At 33.9% G+C, this 27855-nt stretch overlaps 1 protein-coding gene across 2 annotated transcripts in view; it reads left to right on the top strand.

Moving 5' to 3' along the window:
* Positions 1 to 27855, top strand: part of LOC110379194 (tyrosine kinase receptor Cad96Ca) — a 101552-nt gene that overhangs the window by 50997 nt on the left and 22700 nt on the right. For both annotated transcript variants that reach the window (XM_064037282.1, XM_064037281.1), the window contains exons 3-5: positions 21282 to 21511; positions 26159 to 26638; positions 27251 to 27358. In XM_064037282.1, the coding sequence (XP_063893352.1) occupies positions 21282 to 21511; positions 26159 to 26638; positions 27251 to 27358 (818 nt within the window). The remainder of the gene's footprint in view (positions 1 to 21281; positions 21512 to 26158; positions 26639 to 27250; positions 27359 to 27855) is intronic.

Below are 27855 nucleotides of genomic sequence, written 5' to 3'. Positions count from 1 at the left end.
TTTCATTCTGATTTTTTTTCTCATTAAAATAACCCGCAAATATAGAGATTTCAAACTCATTTATAACCTAATTGGAAATTAAGCCGAGCTAGTAAGTATATTATTAAACCTACGTCTAATAATGTCTTATTCAACCAGTATTCAATCAGAACGTTATTTACATAATAATTTTCCTGTCCTACTTAAGAAATAGGAATTCTTAATTGGGCACTAATTAATTAAACCAGCCTTGGCTTGAATACCATTTACAGGAAAAACTGTCTCATTATTATTTAATTTAATACTTAGAATAACTTACACTTGTTGCAAATTCTAAACAGTATTTTTATTAGTCATACAAAACGTGTTTAGAAATTCCTGTCTTCATTCCACCTGTGTATTAGATTCTTCAGAGCATTAGACGTTCTTAGAAAGTACTAGGATATCATAACGATGCAACAGGTCTAGGCTAGCGTTCCCGTATGTGGAACGCCCGCATCCCGAGTCCTGTTCACACAAACACACATATAAACTCACATTACTAGAGGACTTTTCTATGATCCCTGTACCTGTTTCTTTCTATCATTCGCCAAAAGCAGTGTTAGAACGAGACCACATATGGTCACGCGTCTATGAACTAGCTCGGATGCGTACTACCGGTGTGGTTAGCGGGAACAATTTTCTTTTTTCTCGTTTCAAGTTTGCGCGTGTGATAGAGAGGGAGGTATCGAAAGGCCATTTTCAATGAGTTGAAATATTTCTTAGGAACAAAATTAAAAAGTGTGGCTTTTAGTTTGAAGTATTAGGAGAGGATGAAATGGGGTTAAATAAAGCCTTGAATAAATAACGGGCTGCTTGAATTTATGAAATAAACCTCTTTTTGTTAATCTCGAAGGTAGAACAATGGTTTCGAATAAGACAAAGACGATCGCGTTTTGATTTTCAATAAGATGTTTGTTTACCTAATAGATAGACTTTTGCCGAAGAAGTTATAACGTTATTTTGAAGTTTTCGGGTATTTTCCATTACAGGCAATTGTTAATGGCTTATTACACGTTATTTATCTTTTGGCATGGAAAAGTTTTCCTGAAAAAAGTTACCTACAACTATTCAACTTATTATGGTGACGAGATAACATCGAAGGAAATAAATACAAAGTAGCACAATTAAAAAAAGGAATAAGATTATTTCTTTATGGGTGATAATTTGAAAAGTATGTATGTACTTAATTTAATAATTAATTAAACAAATCACTCTTCAAATTGAATAACGAAATAAATAATATACGGTGAATTGATGTGCATAAAATACACAAAATAATACTGGAAGGAATATTTTATACCTCCGGCTTTCTAACAATACGTAGGTTGTGGCAGGCGTGACAGCCTAGACGGGCAGACGTAAATAGCAAAAAAGCTTTAGATAAATATGCAATTATGCACCAGGTCAGGCCTCCGTCACTCCATGTACTTGCGCGCTATAAGTGCCTACCGCCCAGCCGAGCGGTCTCGGTCCGCCGGCGGATCAAATTCAGTTGCGGTTTTCACAAGCGAAGCGCGCGCACGCCGTTCAATTTTTAACCGACTTCTAATAGTGATGTTCGTTCGTACGCGCATTACGATGCCGTGTGGTGCCTTATGTGCTGTAACTTTAAAGATTTTTTTATTTTACCTACACACTGATGTATATAATTATGTTTTATCTAGGTTTCTTCTACAGTCAGCACCAATAGGTATATAAAACAAAACAAACTTACAAAAATAATAAAACAAACTTTAAAAAAAGAGAACCGACTTCAAAACACTAAACCGTAAGAAATAATTAATTTTTTGATGTCGGTGCTTTTTCGATTCGTAATTACCAGCTGTTAGCACCAACATAAAAAAAAACCAAATTATTTCTTACGGCTTTGTGCCTTATTTGAAGTCGGTTCTCTTTTTTTAAGGCTTTTTTTTTCATTTCTAGTGAACATCTCCGAAGATCATCATCAAACTAAGAAGTATTATACTTATTTTAAAACGTTCTCCTAAATGTAACAAATCCTTTTCTGAAAATCGCATCGATATCGGTTTAGCCAAACGCGAGATTATCGCGCACAAACATACATACCTACAAACCATACAAGTCAAACTTCTCAGTTTGGCCTGTACCTATGTCTAATCACCTCCTTTTTTTTAAGTTGGTTAAATATTTTATAAATGATAAAATTTTTAACTGCCACATAAAAGTCAGAACATATTCACAGTTCTCAATAACATAGATAAAAAGTTATGTTAATTTAATTTTACCGAAGAGGCAGCCCTGCGATTACTGTGGAATCGCGCGGTGCGAAGCAATCACTGCTGTACGCTTGAGCATTTAGGCGCATTTTAGCATACAGTGGTTGCTGACGCGAAGGAGTAGGCAATTATCGTAATAGGTATTGGAAGTTTTCTACTGAGTGAAGTATCTGTAGTAATCTGTGACCAGGTATTCTGTGAATGAAGACATTTTATGGAAGAGTGATGGAACAAAATTGTTGGTTGTTGGTATTTTGTACAACACAAAAGTTTATTGAGGTTTAAAAATAGTGCGTTTAATGCTTAATCTAAAAATAAATTATTATCGATCTTCATAATATTTTACTCATTACATTTGACCACAAAATAAAATTATATCGCATTTTCATTATTTAGTTAGTAAGAACATGACCATCTGAACAGGTAAGGTGGTATATCTAATCTACTACTTGCCTGTGTCTATAAAATTTTCCGGAAACACTCTAAGGATCGAGAGGTGTGGAGACGAGATGGGGAGGCCTTTGCCCAGCAGTGGGACAATAAATAGTAAGAAAAAAAATACTTATTCACTACAATTGCATACAATAACTCTAAATACAAAGTTAGTAGCGTCCTTAAACTGTGAAATAAGATCTGTTAACAACTTTTATGAACACTAAAGTTCAGTTTCAGTTTCAGCTAACATTAATATAAAGTGTTATAGCGTATTAAATTGCTACATCAATCTTATTTGGCTCAAGTTCACTGACAAAATAAACGTTAGGTTTTCTTAAAACAACTGTTTTATATGACTGTTTACGTTCAATTTTCAAACTAAACAGAGTGCTGTAGTGAAGTGAATTATAACCTTACTGAAATAAAGAGGCATATTATGCTACGTCACATGATTTAGATATTACATCTTCATTCATTTTGCCGGTTAATAATGTTTATAATCGCAAAAGTGAGCTCGAGTGTAATACGACCGAGTACCGATGACAGTCTTTATTAAATCAACAATTCTGAAATAAGTGCTACGTGATTCAATGGTATGAAAATATTCGCATCGAAAAAGTTACCTTGCAAAACTCGCACTAGACACTACTACTAGACTCACCGTCGTACCACAAAAACTTTTAAACGTCTGTTGAACACTTGTCTTAAAAAAATACAGATTATGACGTTAAAATAAGGTCCATTTTGAAGCCACACTTTTTTTCGACAAGTGTTCAACAGATGTTTAAGTTTTTGTGTAAATTGTTTTCAGAAAACTGACTTTTATGTTGTTGGTGAACTCAGGCCTTGGTAGAGTATAGATTACGTTCCTGGTAACTGGGGATTTTCTTAGCTTAAACGTTGTAGTGATAAAGTGGCCCCATTTTGGGCTAGCGCGTTTGAAACCCGGAAAATTTATGAGGGGAAGAAAAAGAGTTACCTACTCTTTTGTTAGTATTAATTTCCATTCTAGTGTCCTTTTTTCTGAGATTTAAATGAAGTAGAGAATATTATAAAAAGTTTGCCTAATATTAAGTGTATTGTTTATGAAAACAATAATAGGTAGGTATTCACAGTTATTTTTTTTAATGTTAATTAATCGCTTGGTCTGGAACTCTTTTGGAATAACTTCTGTGAAATATAGGTATTGTAACTAATCTCAACATATGTCCCTCCTTAAGAAACTACCCATCCCGATTTCCCACTTAAGTCAATTTCTACAGATCATTTTTAGTTTCCTATCCGAGTTAATACTCAAAACTGACTACGCCTCTAACCAACACGACCAAAACTGCCAACTCAATTAATAAAACCACAAATTAATTAAGATAGGTTCAATCACATCTCGTTAATAGATTAATCTGTGGATGCATCGTCCCTCAAAGCAAGTACCATGTCCACTCAAGCAATCAAAGTTACATAGTGACGTCACAAAATCGAATTAACCTCTCGAGGCAAGTGACATCGAATGGGAAAATCGATTTGTAACGACTTGACGAGTTTTGTATGGATCGGGAAAAAATATAAAGTTCTGCGGATTTTTTTGTGATTCTCGTCAGACTTAGTGCAAATAACAAGAGAAAAGGTTCAGTAGAAAACACAATTTTTTTCTGGCCATCCATGAAACCGAATTTCAAAAAGCTTTTAGAAAAAGAAAAACTTCCACATTTCATTATAACCACACTACTCACATTGTCGATGTGTTGAAGACCGCTAAAGAAACATGTCAAGACAGGTGGCCTATTGAGCATTACACACACAGCAATGCATGTGAGCTTAACACCATAACACTATGAAGACGCCTTGGTTAGGCTCTACCAGTACCTTCAGTTTTCCCTTCATTGTTCAACGCATTTACATCCGTACAAGCCTGTACTTAGAGTCCAGTATAGAATGTTAATAAATTCAATTTACCTCCTCGGAGTTTCTGTTAGCCTAGTACTCTCGAACGCACACACGTCGTGTCGCCGCGATTCTCATTCCATATATCAAGGTCACATAGACTCACATGCAGCTGCCGTTGCCCGTCCTTGTCACACATACTTCTCCAATATCCGTGAGACAAGGGCGGCAATATTTTTCGTTGTGTGCCTACGCTGTCTAGACGATTGTGGAACTTTCTTGCGGTCACCATCAGCATGCTTTCCTTAGAAACTCGACAATCATAACTTTATTGAGGTACTCGTTGGTAGAAAGAATTTCCTTCGTGACAAATTTTATTACATTTACAAGACAGGTATAATTAATGGAATGAAATGGCTGTTAGTAGGTATGAAAGTTTAAATTAAATCCGTGATGTATTAGCACCAACTTACGAGATACCTCTTACTTTTTTTGCGAACTTAGTAGTAGCCTCACAATTTGCTGCATGCCGCATGACGTAGGTATGCGGTATGGTATGCTATTGCTAAACGATATGAAATACCAGGATAGCATAAATTATAAAAGCAATTTAATATCCTAACATCATGTCGCCGAGTAGAATTTACCGGGACCCTTCATTTATCATTCTATGTTTGATATGAAAGGTTAGCAAAAAACCAGCTTACTAGGTAATGTGTAAATTGGACACTCTCAAAATTGCTTCTTACAATCTTGGGAGAAAAAATCAATTAATTAGGCCCGAAAACAATATCTATCTATCTATCTAAGTTGATCTAAGTTAACAATACATTCTTCTTAAATTTAAGAGCCCAGCTCTTGTCGGTGCAGCTCCTTCCATTTACGCCTATCTAGCGCCAACTCCAGAACTTCATTATACTTCACAACATTCACCTTCTCTTTAATTTGTTTCATGTAGCTGTACCTTGGACGACCCCTTCCCCTCTTCCCTTCGTCTTTCCCTTCCACGATGTTTTTTATAAAATCGTCGTGACGTATAAGGTGTCCTATCATTTTTCCTCTCCTGTTCTCTATGCTATGCAATAGTTGTCTTCTGCTCCCTATTCTACTTAATACTTCTTCATTGCTAATTCTTTCCGTCCAACTAATTCTCTCCATCCTCCTCCAGCACCACATCTCAAAAGCCTCCAGTCTGCTTATATCCTGCTTAGTCAGTGTCCAAGTTTCACAACCGTACAACGCAATGCTGCAGATGTATGTCCTTATGAAATTCTTGCGAATGTTTCTGTGTATATTAGATTTAAATAAATATTTTTTGTTGTAAAAGGCTTGTTTGGCCATTGCTATTCGGCATCTGATATCAGCGGAACACCGGAAGTCAGATGTTATGTTGCTTCCTAAGTATTTAAAGCTTTGAACTTGGTCTATTTGTGTGTTATTAATTTTGATGGTCTTATAAATTGGTGTCACTTTTGCTGTTATTAAAGTTTTTGTTTTGTTGACGTTAATTTTTAATTGAAATTCGGTGAAAACTCTGTCCATATGGTTAAGTAAAGTCTCTAGCTGTATGTGATCTTCGGCTACCGCTGCTATATCGTCCGCAAATCGTATGAATAGAACCCTCTGCCCATTGAATTTAACCCCTCCAAAAGGTTGTTCTGCAATTTTTTTTATTGCCTGCTCTATGAAAATATTAAATAGTATCGGGGATAATAAGTTAATTGGAAAAAAATTATGATGACCCTAAAAAATATAGGAATTGATTTTAGAGACAGACGAGTTATATATGAAATATATAACAATCAGGAAACACTTATTGAAATAGGGGATGAGAAGGCTAAAGCCAAAATAAAACAGGGAGTTCGACAAGGTTGTACCCTATCCCCGATACTATTTAACAATACATAAACCAAGGAAATCCTGAGGATTTTCACTGTATTGAAAATGATACCTGTTAATCTTTTCAGACGTAACAATGACAAAAGACATTGTCTTTGTTTTGTCTACGAAATGGTTTTCAAAGGAAACCGAAAGTGTATATTACACGTCGCTAATTATGTTTGTAGGTTTTTGTTTCTTAGTATTCCTACCTGGTATGTTCTTAACTGATTTCCAAAAAAGGGGGTTTTTTATTAGACAATGGCTTGGATATATTTTCTGGTGTTTATAAATACCTTCATGATCTTAAAGCACTATAATCCCTATTAACTTTAAGTCTTGATATGAACTAGTAAAGTGTTTAACTAATTACAAAATAGAAAAAGGTATATCATGTTTCGTATTTCATGTTGAATCAAGCTACGGTTTTAAAATATCTAATTAACAAAGACAAATCCATTCAAAGATCAATTTGCATTTGTAAATCAAAATCTAAATTTAGGCTATGACTCAGCAGAAACGAGAATCGCGGACAAAGACATTCGTTTCGATGATTCAAAAACCAGATTTTGAGGAAAAAATCGATTCGCTTAATTCGATCTCAAATTCATTGAAATTCGTTTTGTTTTAAAACGACTTTGAAACTAGTCTAAGTATGAAATTGATTTTTCTGTTACATCGAATGGTTTTATTACTTGTACTGAATTTAGTTTTATGTGGTTGTAAATTGTTCGTAATATGTATAACAAACGTTGGTATTTAATAGGTTAGTGGTTATATAAAGTATCCATTAAAGTTTTATAGCGTTGATAGTGTCAAATCTGAGGGGCACGGCAGTGCCCCAGCGAAGTCTCGAGCAAAGTGGACACGACATTGATTTAGGTACACTACAAAATAAGTTGAACAGGACTTGGTTTGTATGATTTAAACTATAAATAAGTTGAATAAAACTTGGCTTCACTGAGATCTCAATAATTTTTACGATAGAGAGATTGAATTGAATTAAGACCCTCCTTTTTTTGAAGTCAGTAAAAAATCTCAGCAGAAACTTGTTAAGTTCTTTAACGTTAAATGCATACAAATACAAGGTAAATATTCCAAGTGTGTACTCAGGAAACTATTCTTTAGTTTCTCTTATTTACTTCTCATCGGAAATGCCTTATTAGCAAACCAAAGTACGTACCTTAAGCGATGTGTCATACATACATTTTATGAAAACCTTTGAGCTTCGAATCTAGCTCCCAGCCTTAAGAATCCGTACATTTTTCTTGTAATGACACTAGAAAATGTATTTTTAATGTTCCTGATTTAGCATTCACTTAGGTGTCACGAAGTTTTATTTGCGCAACGTTAACTTGAGCTAAAGTTGTGACGGTCGTGCTAAGTAAATTGTACGTTCTTACAATTGTGCAGAACTTAAGGAAATGACAGAGTTAATTTTTATTTGAGTTGTTTTGTAACATTGTAGACAGAACAGGTCATAGTTTCATTCTATTTCTCCGTGAAAGACAAAAATTACAATCATCGGCCTTTTTATCGTCCCACTACTGGGCACAGTCTATCACACAGAGAAGAATTGAACTTTAATCAGTTCATCGCTTAGTTGAATATCACCTTTTATTTATTTTTAATAACATATACACCATAATGCATATTTAATTTCGTGTTGGCTCAACATCAAATGTTAGTATCAAAACATGCGCTCGATTGAAAAAGAAACCCACTCTTCAAATTCAAACATCGAACATTGTTTGCAAAACATTTTGGCAGGTCGCATCAAGTTTTTTCGTCCCGCTCTCTCTTCGAACATCGGAAAGAGACAGCAGCTGTTAAATAAACAGTCGTTGGTGAAAGCGACCTCACACTTTCACTAAATAACCTTGGATTATGAAACACGTTATATTATTACTGATTCGGATCGTATGTTGCATAATGTAAAACAATTTCACCATAAGACCCACGGACTGCAAACTTTTAGTCACCTTATTCTTTGGGCTCATACATAAATCAGTTCGAAGATGAATGGTAGTAGGTACGCACATAACAACGATCAGGTATTTGGAGTAGATATTTATATTAGCCTGCTGGGGCTGCGGGATTGTTCGAAGTTACCGCGGCCCTGGTACATAACAGGCCTGCGAAGGAACATGATGGGTTTTAGTCAGTAAGAGTCGCACACTCCCTCACGCTGTACCTACAGCGGGAGGGATTATTTAATGATTTTTATAATAACTATGACTGGAATCAAGATTTTCTTTAGTCAAAAATTGCCAATAATCGGGTTAACTGTCGATTGACTGTTTAGTCTGCAGTGTAGGGATACTCTTAGATATATGGAAATGTAAGAAATGGTTACATTCGCCTCAAGCTATCCGAAGCCGTGGAGACATTTTTTGAGCGTATTCTAAGTTTCTTCATGTCTTCTTCGTGACACGTATGTTTTCTTTTATAAATGGAACACAAATATTTAAAAAAAGCTTTGAAGGAAATTGCTTGTTTCATATCATGTTGTAACATTTTGTGTTTTTCCCTTCTATTTTTTATTTAGTGTAGGTTGAAAAAGTTTTAACATAATGTGGATCTATTTCATAATATAAAGGAACTTTAGGTACCTAGTGGAAATTCCCAAAAGATGTTGCGAAACAGTAATTATCTTTTTGGATTATGTTTCTATATTTTTTTTTGGGTTGAATGTTTTCCCTATATACTTTCCTATATAATAAACCCTATATACCTTCCTATTTTATTTAGTTTGGTTTTGTCGAAGTTTTTTCGTACAGAGGTTGACGTCATTACCACATATTTTGGCAACCGACAACATAATAACCGGTTACGGTAATCTGTAGTGGTTTCGGTTTTTGTTATTTTGTTGAGTTAATTTTACATGAGAGTATTCCTAAAAACATGATGCAGGTCGCCTCCAACAGTTGACCTCCAGCAGTGGACGTCCTATGGCTGAGATGATGATAATGATCCTAAAAACTGTTATGACCGACTTCTTATAAAATTCGTACGATTTACTTTATCTACTGACAAACGTTTTTTTACTACGATTTTCAGTACAGAATGGTTACAAAATACTAGAAACTCATTTCTTCAGATTTTTGATCCACGTGTGTTCCTAATATCCACGTGTGTTTTTCAATTTACTTGGGTTCGGCGCAATGTTTTTCCGCGTCCATTCCTCTATCAGTCATCATGATAACATTCACTCCGTTTGATGTAATCCTTCAGGCAATTTTGGTTCCACGTGTACCCTAGATTTACCTATAGAAATACACCTACATTGGGATTGGAATAAGAACTCACAAAAAGTAGGTCGTCTTATAAAAGTCAATCTTGAGAATTCTAGCTAAATGACACTATACTAAATATTTTCGGCCTACATATTTTGGAAGTAGCTGTTTCTCCCGTGTGTGTTTTACCCGCGTCCCGGGAGAACTTCTTTCCGTACGTTACGTTACCGTTACCTACTCGGATAGTCTAGCTTCCTAAAAGCGAAATAATTTTTCAAACCGGTTCAGTAGTTTTCGAGCTTTTGGGGTGCAAACAAAACAATATTTCCTTTTTTCTTATTACTGTATAGATTCAAACAAAGACTCACTAAAAACAGGAGTTACTTTGCTCGAACTATTTTGGGAATGCTAGCAACGTGACACCATAATATTTTTCGCCCATGTTTGAAATACCTATGGTGAAGAAAAACGCCAGTTGCCGATAAAAATAAACACCATTGAAAATCAAATGTTCCGTGCAAAGGCACTTAGATAGAATTTATGGAATCTCGCATTATAGGATTGTATGGGATTCAATGTTGTGTGAGAACTTCTTGAACATTCCTTGTGAGATAGCGACGCTGGTTGTCCCGTGTTACCTTTCTTTATGATTATTTAATTTTGATAAGCATTGTTTTTGTTTGAATACCACCATGTGCAAAATGTACCTAGGAAATGCTGATAGTCAAACTTATTGAGTGTTCTAATTTTGTTTCACTTTGTATAAAATAACAAATTATCGCTTATGAATTTATTAAAAATTAAGAAGAATAACATTACTATGATTATGACGTTTTCCAAGTAAATAAGATAGATTGACACGGATTTGTCAGTATTATTAGTAACTTTAGCTATGTGTAACTATGAATCATAACAAGCGGTACATTGTGGTATAAAGTTCACAGTGGCGCTAAACTGGTCAAGGTTGTACTGAATAACTTTACAATTAAATTGTCTCTAACTTTACGAATATGTATATAGGCTATATAGGCTATTTATGTAGTCAGTTTTAAACTTAGGTAATGGTGGGTTTGTTATAAATTACCTATGCATTACATGAGTATTCACATAGTAACTTTCGACGGCGGTTTTATCTGCTCACTGAGGGAAATTTCCCGCACCCGGATAAAAAAGTAGCCTATACTTAATTCTGATGTATTACACTATTCCATTACTGAAAGGTTTCATTGAAAATCATTTGTGTTTGGCACGTGAAGAAGTATCAAACATTTAAATAAACTCAAAAACTTTTGCCTTTATAATACTTATTAGTGTGATTTATAAATCTCATGTTCAGCCATCTTACAAATACTATGCATCTTGATAGCTACATATATGTATATAGGCACTACATCAATAAGGCAATCTTCAATCTTAATCATAACATTAATATCAAGGCGAGTACATACCGAGTGTCATTGCGATGAGTAGTAATAATTCCTGACACCGATATCAATGGAGATGAGACCGACCTTTGCGCAGGAAAACTCATTGTCCATTGTATTTAATTACCTGTCCTGTAGTGTAAGGTCGTATGTTTATCTGAAAAGATTCTCCGTGTGTACCTATGTACCTAGTATAGGTACTACTTTTAAACTACAGCTATATACCTTCTGGTATTAAACTATAACTTTCGCTACCAGTTGTGTGGGAACTACTTCGCGTACTAGGCTTAAAAGTAGTTTATAGCCTTCCTCAATAAAAGGGCTATCTAATACTGAAAGAATTTTTCAAATCGGTCCAGTAGCTCCTGAGATTAGCGCGTAAAAAAACTCTTCAGCATTATAATATCATTGTGGGTATGTTATCAAGAAAACTTTGCGTATACGAGTAACTTATTTTTCAAAGTTTACCTACCCAAATGAAAAGATTATGATAACCTTTTTCAAACAGGAAACATATCAAATATCATACCTTTGCATTATACGAAACTTTAGGGTCTTGTTGATATAACTTTTTCACTCTTATTCCATGGAAACAAATACATAAAATTAATATCCTTTTCCCATAATACATAAAAGTTGTTCAGAGTTTGAAAAACAAATATGATTTTGGTATACAAGCTTCAAAATGCCAATATGTCGGCAACAATATGTACCAGGGAAGCAGGAATTGATAGGGTTGTAGCGAAACAGGCTTGTAAAGCGACAGCCAACAGTACAACGTACTCTTTGAAAAATTTAACAAAGCTTTGAAATGTTAGGTGACGTGAACAGCTATCCAGTTATGCGACCCTAGTACTTGACGTTAGTTTTGTTAAAGAGTTGTGCCGTAAATCGGGCACTTAGTATATAAAATATTATAAATATACAAACTACGGATTTGACAAATTTTTCGTTGATGCTTCTCGTGACCAAAAGGCTGGCTATTACCTCGGAAGGATCAGCATGGCCATCCAACGAGGTAATGCTGCTGGCCTCTTGGGTACGCTCCCAGTTGACAGCGACGGGGATGAATTTGTTGTTGTGTGTTTGTGTTGTTTTTGTATGTGTGTTTTAGTTTAGTTTTTTACTAGGTTTGTTTTTATATGTATTGTAAATATCTTTGTAAATAAATCTTAAGAAAAAAAAAACCAAGGCATTTTTCGTATTTTTAAAGAAAAATTTACTTTACCTCACTATAAGTGTACGTATATCTATTGTAATTTAAGAATTAGGAAAAGAACAGAAACATAAATATAGGGCCCCCAAAACAAACCACAATATCCCAACAGCTGGGTTTTATTATATCAAAGGTGTCGTCAAAATTAGGAAGCACGTTCGATTCGAACCAACATTTTCACAGCTCGATAGATACTCATTTATTTACGCCATTTCCTTACCTCTACACACATCTAAATAGTGCCTACGTGTCTAAGCAACAAGAAAACAGCAAAAATACGAACCCGAAAAGAAACAAGGAAAAGAATTACGGTATGGCATAATAAAACACGTAAGAGTTTGTTGTGTTTATCGAGATGTAAGGTGAAGGTGGTGGAATAAATGCTGCTATTTTGTAATATATACCATCTCTCTATGTAAGGTTTATAAAATACTTGTAGGTACTGGGAAATCATTCGTATGAGAGCTCTCGTATACTACAAACTTAAGTCCGCGCATAGTCTGATAAATGAAGTGAACAATATATCGCATATTACAACGTTTAGGTGTCGGGACGGTATTAAGACGGTACCAATTAACGAGTTCTTCCTTTTTAGTCGGTTATTCACAAATTGTTATCTAACATTTTCTAGCGCTCGACTATTTAGTATGCGGAATCTTAATTCATCTGATTGACATTGACGACAATCAAATCCCATGCATACCTTATGTTTGCTCGCAATAGTTTATTTTAAAATAATCGTCATTATGTTATTATCGATTCCTATATAATAGGTACTGTGTTACTAAAGAATGTTGTAGTATGCTCACCATAACAAATAATAGGTACCATATAATGGCGATTATTTTAAAACAATAAAACTATTTCTAATGAATCAGATACAAGATATTTCAGATAATTTTATCCGTTCTAATATTCCCCTCAAAGTAGTTTAATTAGAACTTGTTTTAAAGTTAATTGTCTCGAAAGAAACTTCGTGGTTGAAGTTCGTGGTCGACAGATCAAGTATCAAAAGTTTTAAAAAAGTTCAGAAGAAACTACTTTAACTCCACTGAACTGCAGTAAGATTAAAAATGGAGTATCTTTTTGAAATATTGGGTACATTAAAGTTTTGATTAAAAATAAGCTTTTTCCCGCGACTTTGTCTAATTAAGTAAAGCTTAATTACTTAAGTTCAATATAATTAAGTTGATACAAAGTATTATGACGTATAAATGATGTTTAAGAATGAGTAAACTATAAGTTTGTATGTCCTAGTCCATCCTATTCTGTTCAGGGGTTTTATCTTTGTAATGTCACTGAAGATAAACTGGTTATTGATATAACCAGTAACTTGTATGATTACAAGTAATTATGTAAGTGTGAATTATCATACCTATTCTTCTCTATAACTTATGCCTCTAAACTTTTAAAATAACCTATAAGTTATAGTTTTTTAGAGACATTGAAACGGCCATTACCATAATTACTTTAGTAAGTTGCTCCACTTACTTTTTAACTTCAGTTAAGCTGCTTTTAATTCACCTAAAACTCTCAAGATTTCACACGTCACCTCAATTTAATTTAGATTTTAGATTCAAAATCCTTTCTTACCTAGGCGTTTTCTAGATTTTTATTAGTATAAATTATAGCTAGACTAAGAAACTGTCTAGATAGCATTTTGGTAATGGACTTAAGTAAATCTCTTCGCAGTAAGACACTCTTGATCTCAATGAGAGATGCCTTTTGGATGACATTTTCTTAGAAAATGGAGTTTTAAATATAAATTAAAGTTCATTTTAGTTAACATCATTTTATGGAGTAAAAATAATTTTCTTGGTAGCCGATGGACTATAGCTCACTCTAGAGTTTTTATCTTTTAGTTTTTAAATATCTCGGCGATTGTTCGGCTTTTTAAACACACTTTGCGAATATTAAAAGGCTCAACGAATATAAGCAGAACTGTCGAAATATTTTCGAACTAATTCTTTCAGCACTTCCATTATTTTCATCTATTACTTTCAAACTTTGGCTCTTAATAATATTGGAAAATTAGAAAAGATGAGAGACCTAAAAATAAACAAGTGACTGTCTCAACAAATTTAATTTCCTACAGCAAATAAGAAATACCAAGTACTCTTTTTCACAGAAATAAGCGAACGAACTTTGGAGACTGAAAACATTAAGTAAATAACTATTTGTAAGTTTAAATTACATGGTCTGTACTGCAGATAACTTTTACCACATTTAAAATTAAAAGAATAGAATATAATGATTAGACTGTATTGGTTCGATGTAAGTAAGTACTTATATATATATACTGTCGGAAACTAGGGACTTCTAAGAATACACTTTACAGCTCGCAGTTTGCAGTCGATAGTTTGGGCTCATAACTCTGTAAGAAGATGAATGGAAGTAGGTACGCACTTTACAAAGATCTGGTATTGAGCCGGTATCAGACCGACTAAAAACTTTTGAATTCCCGATTTTCTTTAAAAAAAGTTTTATTGCTTACTTTATTGTGCCAACAATAACTGTCAACCGACTGTTTGGTCTACATATTACTTTATGAAGAATAGCGGTAACTTAATTATTTTAAACCTACTGTATTCTTCTTTTGTTTCTAATAAGCTTTTCAGGCCTTCTCATGCTCTGCCGGGGCTGCAGGATTGTTTGAAAGAGTTACTGCGGTCCTTATTTTATAAAAGGCTACAGAAGGAACACTAAACTCCCGTTAAAACTTATCTGGTTCTGACCATTTCAAAACATGCCTTTCTTATGCTTCTAAGTAAAAGGCTTTCTTGATTCTCAGTAAAAGATATTCCGTTTGCTTATTCTTAAGATATCAAAGAGCAAGTCTCTTGCGTTGCTTCTTTGAAAGACAGGATTTGTGGTGAAACTCGCCTTTTGAGGATTATAGTAGTCGTGAGCTTTGGTTAACTCAACTTGTTCAAAGTAAGGAAGGAAATGTAGGTATTTAATGCTATTTATGTTATCTAAATCTGTACTATTAATATTATGAAGCTGAAGGAGTTTTTGTCTACTTCGTATCCGAGTACGTGAAGTAGTTTCCACGAAACGCAGGTGAAACGCTGGTGGAATGTAGTATACTTATATTATTTAATTAAGTTATAACCTAATCTAAAAAAATGTTAATACTCAATCCTTCTACGAGAAAAGTCGTGGTGGCCTAGTGGGCAAAGAACCAACCTCTCGAGTATGAGGGCGCGGGTTCGATTCCAGGTCAGGCAAGTACCAATGCAACTTTTCTAAGTTTGTATGTACTTTCTAAGTATATCTTAGACGCCAATGACTGTGTTTCGGATGGCACGTTAAACTGTAGGTCCCGGCTGTCATTGAACATCCTTGGCAGTCGTTACGGGTAGTCAGAAGCCAGTAAGTCTGACACCAGTCTAACCAAGGGGTATTGGGTTGCCCGGGTAACTGGGTTGAGGGGGTCAGATAGGGCAGTCGCTCCTTGTAAAGCACTGGTACTCAGCTACATCCGGTTAGACTGGAAGCCGACCCCAACGTAGTTTGGGAAAAAGGCTCGGAGGATGAGGATGATGACTCAATCCTTCTACGTGTAAGAGGTACGGTGCCTAATCTAAATTAATGTTATATTAATATGAAAGCTTACAATTGTTGTTTATTGCCAGGATTATCCACGTGAATAGATCCCACCATTGAGACCAATGGTTGTCTGTATAAGAGTAATTATTATGACGAATAACATTACATAAAACAAGGCCTAATTATAAATTAGGATTAGGAAATAATCTCAACCTCATTTAGGTCTAAATACAAAACAGTAGGTACTTTCTACTACTTGATAGAAGACAAATACAGAACTATCTGGTTTTATACAAAAATATTTACCGTACGTGGGACTTGATCGCTTTTCAATCAGACATTTGAACTCATGTGGAAACTGATCGCAACTGTCTGCGGTATAAACCTTTGGCTGCAAAAGGATAAAAATAGACTCTAGTACTCTTTACTGATACATTCCTGAAAACAAATGAGGGACCTACTCAACCGTAGAACGATATACATTTATACCACTTTCACACTGGTGACTTTTCTGCTCGGTTTTTTTCCGAGGGACACTGTTCGGTACAAAATGGCTATGTTACGAGTAAAAGCGACAAATATTGCCCAGCAAAAAAAGTTGCGCAGTTTAGATGTCATTATTTCAAAGTCAAAGTCAAAACTCAAACCATTTATTTAATTTAGGATTTTACAAGCACTAATGAACGTCAAAAATATAACTAAGTTTGATTCTAGTTGCCCAGTCCAAAAGTAGCTTCCTATGGGGAAGAACGGGCAAGAAACTCCATTTGCACCGGTGGTTGTCAATTTTTTTTAGTCAGTCGTCAGCTGACAGCCTATCGTCCGTATAAAACAAGCGTTGTAACGCAGAAAATCTGAGCGGAGAATTCGCTAGTATGAAAGCGCTCTTAAGTATATATTTTTAGAAACATGACTCTCTGCTTACTTACAATAGTTGTGCACCAATTATATACATTGTTGTTCAAATTATAATGATAGGTACTCGAGGACTACGTTTGGTTGGCAGACGGTCTCCTACGTGAATTGTAGCCATATGAAATTAATACTTAAGTACCTTTACCTTTATGTTATTTATAACTCAGTAATAGTAAAAAGAAAATTCGTTATATAGGGTGTCCCAAAATTAACGCAAGATTTGAATTAAATAGAAAACACAGTTTTTAGTCTTTTGATTGTAATTTTTTTATTGATTCATAAAGTACATAGGATAGGGTTATTTATGGAATAACACATCGGGCAAAATTCAACAAACTCTCTTCGCTGTGCATGGTCATTGTGCTTCTGCGTGCGTGTTAATTGAATTTTGTAAGCATGGAGACGCAGATCTTTAGTGAGTATACGCTGTAGAGAGCTTCTTGAAATTTGCTTTTCTTGTCCACGACGCCGAATTGAGGTTCCTGGATTGTCACTGACACTCGCACGCACTGCCTCTATATTGACATTAGAACGGCTTGTTTTTGGACGACCAGTGTGTTTGGCGTCTCCCACGGATCCTGTCTCTCGGAATTTTTCAATTAATCGTTTCACAGTTGACGAAGTTAAAACACTATTCCGACCATATTTTGTATGAAATTTTCGAACTACGGCCGCCAAGCATTCATTATTTTTGAAATATTGCTCAACAATGATGACACGTTGTTCTATTGCGTAACGCTCCATTTTTACTAACCCTAAACTGTCAACTGTTGATTTTTTTTGTTTTTAGGGTTGGCAACACTGTACTGCATAAATGGCGGCAAATTCAAATCTTGCGTTAATTTTGGGACACCCTTTATTTTGCCATAACCGTAAAATTCTAAGAAATATATTCGCATGTGCTTGATTTTATTTAATACATATATTTTTTCTATAAAAAGCAAGGCAATGATGGCAAAATTGGGAGAATAGAAAATTATTTTGGAAAATTATGTCAAGTATTTTGAATTAAAAAGAACATGATCCTAGAATATTATGAAATAGTTAGGCAGTTACTACTACTTCAGACATATTTCTTGGAAAGGTAATAAATACGAGGACAAAAGGACGTCTTTTATAAATATCATGATTTTCTTTTGTCCTTAGAACCTATAAACATGATTCTTTATGCTTATGTTCATTTGTTTTGTCCTAGGAAAAAAAAGAAAATCAAGCCCTCCAAGCCAAAGAAAGTAGCCCTCTAAGAATAGGTATATAAATAACAAACAAATGAATGATCACAGAGAGGAATGTCCTCTTCTGGATAACAATTATTATAATAATAAGGAAGTAAGAAATAAGTGATATGAGACAGGTAATTAACCTTCCGCTTATAAACAGTTCTATATACTAACCAAGCTATTCTTACTTGATGATCACTCTCTACCCAGACCATGAAGAACAAAATGAGAAGCGGAGATGTCATAATAGCAAACATCCTAAAAAAGTAGCGTTGACAAAATACGAGTTTTCGAGGGATGAGGAAATATTACGCCTCCATAAGCTGTTTGAGAATCCGCCCATTTTTTGTAGAACCAAAAATCGACGACAGAATATCACAAGTAACATGAACGCCTCGTTAGTTCACTCATAACTGCTCGCATTGGTCGCGCAAATTACAATTTGAGTCTACCTCACATACATTTTGTTCTTTATGAAATTGCGTATATGTGCCTTATGGTATCTTCGCCCATCTTTCCTTCCTCTGTGATCTGAATCGACAGAATTTTAGGATGCAACTCCGGTTCATTTGTTTTGATAACCACAGATATTGATTTTATGAATTTACGATGCAGTTTCGAACTGGGGCTTATTGAAAATTGACTTTTATTTGGGTATTAAGTTGATTGAAAAGTTGTCCTTTTTGATTGAATATAAAATCATATAGGTAGTTTATAGAGATCATTTCTATAATATATCCCTCATAAAACCTTAAGAGAAATTATATGCACCTTTCAGTTAAGTTCGCTGTCATTTCAGAATTGTTCAATTTGTCTTCTGGTATTGTGATTACTTATTATAATATCTTAAAAAATAACATTACAATACTACCAAAAGACATCTAAATACATGGTAACTATAACAAAAACATATAGCAGTTTGTCAGCCAATGCACCGCGGATCGCATAGACAGCTACAATAAATCAATAAATACAAGCAATAGAAAAGCTAATACTATTGATTTACAACCAATGCTAGTTGGCATTACGTTTAAGAAGATTTATATCGGTATCATGTGCTAGTTTAATTTACATTCGGCATTTGATACTAGTTGGTTTAGTAGTAAATTTGATAGGCGATAAGAACTCATGTTCATTGCATGTTTTTTATAATGAACTATACAATATTGACCACCGGGTCTGAATTTACGGGTACGGTGAATTTAGTACCAAAGATTATTATAGATTTATTATTATAGACTACATGCGATTTATGCACATTGTCATTATTTTTAATTTTTCTAAAATATTTTCTCAAAACTCAAATCCATATCCTTTGTTTTTGCAACTCATTTTCCGTTACAGCTGTTTCATTGGATTTTGTCACTCGTATATTTTAAGTTTCTTCTATGGGCGTTACATTCCTTGGCTTAGATTATATTTAGTACTTCTTTCCAATACTTTATAATTACCATACCTACGAACTAATACTCTAAAAACGCAGTCACTATTTCGTTCAAAGTTATGTCCATAATTTCGACCATTAATACCCATTCGTTAATGGTCCATGAAAGTTTAAGTTTAAGTAATAGTAAATTCTCAAAACGTTGTCGGCAATACTAAAGTTTGTCCTACAAGTAATACTTAGTACTTGCATCAAGAGATTTGGATTGGTGCCATAGTAGAAATGGCATTTTGCCTTCTCTTTGCCCCGAGGGAACTACTTCTTGAACTGGTAAAAAATATGTACTGATTTTGCTTGTCCCTGGTTTTGAATCTGCATGATAAGTTACGTAAATATTTCTAAATTGCATATTCGAGTATTTACAGACAAGTAATATTATTTAGTACTAGCTTCCACACGCGGCTTCGCCCGCGTTGTGTGTTGATAAAAAGCAGCCTATGTGTCAATCCAGGTATATAATCACACATATCAAATTTCAACCAAATCAGTTCAGCCGTTTTTGGGTGAAGTTATAACAAACATACAACCATACATTCTCACAAACGTTCACATTTAAAATGTTTGTAGGATTAGTAGGATATTAGCAGGATATAAAATTATTAAAACTTGTACTTTGTAAAAACGGTAAGCTGATATTTTTCCGAGTATTTATTATATTATAATATTTACATTAATTTAAAAAAATTAAATTAAACTTATATATACAACTTAAAACTAATACATTGCATCAAAAAATTGCTCCTCATCGCTGTCACTGGGTAATGTACCCAGAAGGCTGGCAGCATTGCCACATTGGATGGCAATGCTCAACCTCTGTGCGAAATAAAAGCCAGCCCTTGGGTCACGAGAAGTGTCAACAAGGCGCTTAGAAATTTCCTTCGCAAGCGCGTGAGCACTCGGACCCCACGGCCCGAGAGTTTCAACCCCAAACGGCTCAAACATGTAATTCCCGATAAGGCTACTATATACCTATATATTTGCGCCGTTTGAGGTCCTCTGCTTGTGAAGCGGCGGAGCCGATTAAGTATTTATTAAAACTAATCTCAATTTAGAGAAGGATTAACTAGGATAAACCAGTTCTGAATGCAATTAATATAATAAAATGTCCTTGCATATTAATTTGCAAGTTTACGATGGGATACTTTTAACTATTATAATAAGGTTAATACAATCTTCCTGAGCAAGATTAATCTCATTACAACCTGAGTGCTGTGATTGATTCGCTATTAGGCTGAGATGTCATACGATTAATGAGTTTAATTAATAATTGACAGCATTATTTGTAAGCCTCGCTGTGTATAAAATGAAAATAAATTACGCGTTGCTATCTTGTAATAACTTGTCAGTCACTATCAATAGTGGTTTGTAGTTTTCATGATAGTATTTTCCTTATTTTTTGAGAGATAAGTCCTGTTTTAAATTATTGTATTTTTTTTGCCTTCACGTTATAAGTTATATATTTTTTTAAATTGGGGAAAATGTATTCCCAACTGCTTCGTTTGAGTGTATGATCATGCTAGCTATATATTTGATGCCTATCCCTATGCAATATAAGCCAGTGTGTCATCGCGACAAAACCTTGACAGAATAGTGGTTTTGAGATGACGCCAAACAGAGAATTAAAAATTATGAAAGATGAAGGCATGCTACTGTGGCTTTAGTATTTCAAAGATGAACCATTTCTGGGTTATCATGACTAATTAAGAAACTTTCTTAATCTGATTTTGATGAAGTGTTTGCTTCTTCTATCTAGTCCCAAAAAAGCTGCTGCTTTAACACAAAATAAATTACAATCCTAACCTTATTTTCTCATTTGTTCCAGTATCATCACAAGGCCCACCGGGCTTCAACTTGCCCGCCATCATGCACGTCGACAGGAACTGGTACGTGACGCCAACGGATCCTATCGGCTACTTCGTGACCAGGGTGTACCGTGAAGGCAGTGGTGGTGGTACTGTGACCTATGGGTTGGAGACTACGGGACCACCGGCGCCGTTCAAGATAGACCCCCATTCGGGTGTTGTGACCGTGAATGATACTCTTGTTGATAAGGTATAGTGGTGCTTTTTTTATTTATTTTTGATCTTTAATAATGGGTAACAGATCTTAAAGTCTAGGTCTTGTGCATGCTTCTTAAAATGACTTTCAAAAACCGATCTATCTGAAGATTTGCTTACTGGAAATAGATAGGAATTTGATACTACTCGTATAGGACTTATGCCGAAATTCTATACTTGGTAAGCCAATTTACGAATAGATTATTGCAGTAGTGTGAAAAGAAGTTGAAATTATTACGAGATGAATACATAGCTCTAGCAACAAAAACGATAACGTTGTTGAAGCTGTCAAAAAAATGGGGAAGCCAAATTGACACCTATTTAATAAAAACAGGAAAGAAAACAAGGAAACATATTGTTATTTTGGGAAAACCGAAATTCGACAACGTATATTTATGTTAGCTATGAAATGGAAGAAAAAACTATTCAATTTTGTTCCCCATAATCTTTCCCCAAAATAAAACAAAAGCGGTCGATATAAAAGTATGCAGTAGTGAAGTGTTGAGATGTATCGATAAATAAAATTATTGACGGTACGATTTAAGATGCAATCGTTATTAAATTGTACTGTAAGAGGAAATTAGACGGATGAAACAAGGTGTTAATTACTTTAGGTTATTCGAAGACTTTGCAACGGTAGAACATAATTAGATTTGTATCGTTATTTGTCATAAATTTTATCGATACTGTTTGATCGAGACGCTTGTTCGAGTCTAATCGGATTCCGATCGTTGACCCCTTTGTAAAATAGTGACGTTTTGCAATTATTTTGGTTTCGTTTTTTTTTTGTGTATTTATATCGGTTTACCTAGTATTTTGCTAACTTTATTATGTACAAGTGTTCTAGGATTCAGATATTTTTTTACAGTGTAACTATTATAGTGGACAAAAGCTTTATAAAAATATTACTCTAAAAAGTACTAAGGATAACAATAGTTTTGAAAATAAGATACTTAAATAGCCCTCCAAACAAATAATGCTGTAAAATCATAAAGATACCGATTTTTATTGAAATTAATTAAAAAATATAAGAGTCCTTTTCGAAAATCTCTCAGCATTTATTTATCTCCACCAAAATCGAAGTTGGAAAAAGTCTTATCGTATTATCCAAACTGAATTTAAGAGGATTTCGTCGTATAAAACTTTTGTAGATACCATTAATCTCACCTGTCGGATGTTGGCAGCAGAAATTGGTACAATTCCGACACCCCGTACCAATGTGGGACACTGAAATATGTTCCATTAATATTAGGTATGTCCTTTTTCATCTAGAAAATAGTAATGTGTAGTTTTCACTAAGCTGAAGTAGCTAAGTATGAAATATTGCTAGATTATTTTCGTATATTTTTATAAGTATAAGACTAAAGCTTTTTTATGAAAAAGTGTTTTAAAAACTGGTAAGCCTATATTTTATATAGCAGTCGTAACTTATACCATTTCAAACATATTAAAAATCAACAACTTTGGAAAGCCAAAAAAAATAGCCTTATGAGCTCTTACAATACATGTCAAGTTAATAGTTCTTATACTTTACGATTATTTTCATAAAATGCATACAATAAAGAGTTATTTATCTAATCTCGTGGCCATGACACGAGACAAATCATTAATTTTTCAATCAATTTGATACTGATTGCAAAAAACACTCTTATAAGATTTCGGATGGTCTAAAAAATGTGCTTACACAAATCAATTTTATTTGTCATTAATCAATATGAAGTGGACAAATGATTGAAATTGACAAATATCTTGAGAGACGAAATTAAATTGCGTTTGGAAATATTTATAATATTAGCGCAGGTTTATAAGTTTTTTTTTCTCTTATCGAAAAAAACTGCTTTACATGACATTTTGTTCATCATTCATCATAGAAACAAATATTGAGTATTAATAACCATTGAGCAATAAAGAATAATAATAACTTTAGCTTCGAAAGTGTACCTACACAGGGATAATCGTCGCTTATGTGTCATCATGACTTTCATTAAAGTTACCTCAAAATGACTTCAATGACATTAAAGTTGGCTTCGGCCCCACGTTCGCCTTACAAAAGTCCAAAACTCTGTAGTCCCGTGTGCGTGACAGATATTTACACAATTTTATTTTTAAATACATTTTTTAAAGTGGATCGCATATGTTATAAATATGCGAAATAGTTGACACTATAAGTTTTATCCTCCTTCCCATATTGCCATCCTTAAAAACAATTCAAATATAAAATAAGAACAATTATTCAAACAAATAAAAGCAAAAAATAACAAAAAACCTCTACCAAAACGAAAAGCTTAACTATGGAGAAGTTAAAAATTTTTCATGGGTCGTTATATTAATAGTTAAAGTGGTGGTTTATGAGTACCGCGGCTTGAGGTCAGATCAATTAATATTGATGCTGTGGGAACTTTGGTGCAATTTGTTACATAGTTTAGTAAACGTTTCAATTTTTTAAAAATAATTTTTACTAGTAGTAATTCTGTTAGTCTGTCTTTTGGGCTTTTACGCCATAAGTACAGAACTGAACATTTTACCCAATTGCGGTTCAAATTACAGTACAAATAGGTATGTATTTTTATGTGTGGGTTCAAAGCGCTCGTATAAACTGATAACGCTTGACCTATCCATATGAAATGTAATTACCTAAAAATATGCAAGCCATTAAAGTATATTTTTACTGAAAGAAATATTATAAAAAGATAAAATGAAATAAACAACATTGGTCCTGAACTAATACACAGTGTAAACAAAACCAAAGTTCTTTGATAATAAAAAATGTTATTGTTGCAAAAATCCTTATCTCAATGTGTTTAAACAGTTGCATATAATGCTTACGTGTTTAAAATTCTTATTTGAAAAATCTTAAATGTATACATGATTGTAAAACTGTAGAGTTGTTTGAAACAGCTAACCTTAGAACGGAAAATATATTTCAGTTAGATAGCCCATTTATCAAGGAATTTACTGGCTCATTTACTGAATGCGCGGAGTACCACGTTACCACGGGATGCTTGTGACAATGCCGGGGAAAGGTATTTTAAAAAACCTTCTCAGGCACATATGTATAAGTTTATAATAGCTAAATCTACAGCTTACAGAATATTTTCAGGTTATTGAACAAAATTGGAAGAATTGGTTCTGTATTTTCAAAATTTATCGTCTAAACTGTAACTAAAGATACTGTGACTTTGTAAAACCTCTTCGTAATTATTAATTAACTAACAACTACTTAATAGGGCGCATCATATTTATAGATTAATATCTGAACTTGTATTAAATTAGCTCGAGTAATATTTCTTCTTGCGTGCTTATCAACATCTTCACAAATAAGTACTTAAAGACTTTAAGCACACTGCAAACTTTTAGTGGGCCGATAGTTTGTTTGGGCTCAGATGGTTCATACATACTTGTATGCTAGCTTCAAGCCTCTTCAACATCTATTGTAACATTATGGAGTGTAAATCAATAAAATCAATGAGATCATAGTAGTATGCACATGACAAAGATCAGGTATCAGACCGACTGAAAACTTTGATTGAAATCATGATTTTCTTTTAAACAAATTTTTTTGACAACCATCGGGTCAACAGTCGGTCGACTGTTTAGTCTGTAGTATGCGGGTACTCTCATTAAGACAGTTATTAACGAAATAATTAAGTGAGTAACAACAATTTGTCTTACCAAGTATTGAATTTCTTTTGTAAATAAAACTGCAAACTTAATCAAGTATTCCAATCAATCATTAATAATTGGCTGTTAAGTTTCTGTTTCAAGTGTAAATGAATAGTTAATGGAATATTATCATCTTTAGCTTGAGGGATTCAAACACTTGTAATTTTGTTGCTCGGTTAAACGTTACAGAGTAAATTATTATTATTATCCTTACACGCATATTTTATTACGCGTATTTATTTTGTCTACCTCGCCCGTTTCTAGGTAACCATAGGTAATTTTTAGGTAGTCTGGAATTATCACCCGTTTCTAGGTAATTATAATTTCTCGGGAGTCTAGAATTACAAAATTCTTTGTTATACCTATTTGGATTTTCGTAGAATTCGTATCCGCTGCCTAATAATGAAATGGAATTATCCTTTTGTAGTATCAACAGAAATATATCCTATTTTTTTGCTAAATAATGTTATGTAATGTAGGTTATTTTCAATATTACCATAGAATATCAAACATCTCGTTCGTAGATGAAACATTCTTGATATACGCTATGCATAAAGTTTTACTCTATACGTGCTCAGAAGTTATAAACATGTTCATAAACTTTGTAATAATTTGCTGTGAAACTGCACCTCCTACTTTTCACTACTTTATGTAAATTAAATAAAAGCAACGGAGCAGTGTTTACTTCAACACGTTTTATGTTGAGAGTAAAACGTCTGTTAAAGTAAAGACTAGTGCCCATGAAACTACCATTACTCTTCATATTTTTGTTTCATTCTTATACACTATTTGTTAGCTGTGTTCTTGGAAACTTATTAATGAACTTAGAAACATTGAACGTCGATCTTCATCGTGTAAATGAATATAAAAAGATTCACTATTGTAGACCTGAAAGAGTATTAGATGTTCATATACGAGAAGATCTCATTCAGTTTACAATAAGGAATAGGTTATTAATTAAACCTTTTTTATTTTCCAGGAGAACCGATCCTACTCGCTCTGGGTGACAGCATACGACGGCTCCATACCACAGAAGACAGAAGTCTACGCCACAGTCTCCGACAAATCAGGGCAACGCCCCAAGTTACCCCACCCACCAACTTTACCCTTCCCCGCCTATCACAACATACCTTTACAACCAAAGTTCACGAGGACGACTCAAAGCACTACCAAAGCAACCAACATTTACGTAACAGTACCTGAAACAACCACTACACTCACTACTCTAAGTCCCCCGAATCCTCCTGATGATACCCCGGGAGGAGAAAGTATAGTACATTATGATGTTGGTACTACGAGCACAGAAGCTCCTAATAAGAATCCTACGACTAATGAAATGCCTCTAACTGTGATTCCCCTGGTAGCTATCGGGGGACTTGTGGTCATAGTTGCAGTTGTGATCCTGTTTGTATGCAAGAAAAATAATGCAACGAAGAAGGATAGCAAGAAAGACGATATGGTAAGCAATGACAAAATTATAACAGTAGGTAATATAAAAATTAACCATGATGAAGTGATAATTTAATCAACACCAAAGCTTGGGTGGGATATAATTACGTCGCAACCGATGCGTTATCAATGTGATGCAATTAAATACTCACATTATTTTAATTAAATGAATTCAAAGGTTAAAATAACCGCTGCATGGATATAATTTCAAATTGCCCATCCATAATTTGAGTACGTTGAATAAAATTCAACGTTCAATAAGCAATATTTCATTCAATTTGGTAAACAGTTTGCTTGATATTAAAATATTATCAACTGCTCGATTTTCAAATAATATTTTTGCTAAATATTTGGTCTGAGTCAATTTGCATTATGAATTTCCATAATTACTTTTCTATTTATACAAAATGTACCCATTTAAGATCATCACTGATATCTTATGATATTTTACTTCTTTCTTCCATATACTTAGCAAATGTATTACTCACATCTTTTTGGCTACTTCTATCATTATTTACATGTAGTTGTTCATTCACACCATCATTTAGTTCTTTAGTGTTCTCATTATATTCATCTTTTTGTTCATCATTAATCATGATTCTAATGATGATGATTGTTGCAGAGTAAAGACTCAAGTGGAATAGTCCTACAAGACGCGTCACTCAATATGTGGGACCATCCGCGAGCGTACTCTAACCGATACGAGTCTTGGGATAATAGTCATTTGCAGGTCAGTTGAATTCATAAGAATCTAGATTAAGCCTGTATTTTTGTCTACACTCAGATAATAAACAGTCTATCTCTGGCTACAAAGTATCTCCACGTGGATTTTCAATTTTTTTTTGTGTGAAATCGTAAGGAACAAAGTCGCTTTTACTTACCTCTAAAATAATAATTTAGTTTTGGGGTATAATCAAGATAGCAATCCTGAATTGAAATGAAAATAATGACTTTTACTTATGTATATCTAGTTATGATTTTTGTGCTAAGAGTAGGAACACAAAATTAAAAGAGTTTATTACCTACTTCTACATATCTATTAACTATTTGATATTTTTATTTGTAACACTAACACAATATTGCACACCGATTTATGAGTGATTGTTGTGCCACATATTTTTTCTGAAATAATATCTACTTTCATTCTATGAATATTATTACTATTTGTACAAGATGACTTGCATTCTGATACAGATGTTCCAATCTAATCTTCGCATATAGATCAAA

This window comes from Helicoverpa armigera, chromosome 12, assembly GCF_030705265.1.
Source record: "Helicoverpa armigera isolate CAAS_96S chromosome 12, ASM3070526v1, whole genome shotgun sequence".
Lineage (NCBI taxonomy): Eukaryota > Metazoa > Arthropoda > Insecta > Lepidoptera > Noctuidae > Helicoverpa > Helicoverpa armigera.
The sequence above is the reverse complement of the archived record's forward strand: the minus strand, read 5'-3'. Positions and strand labels throughout refer to the sequence as shown.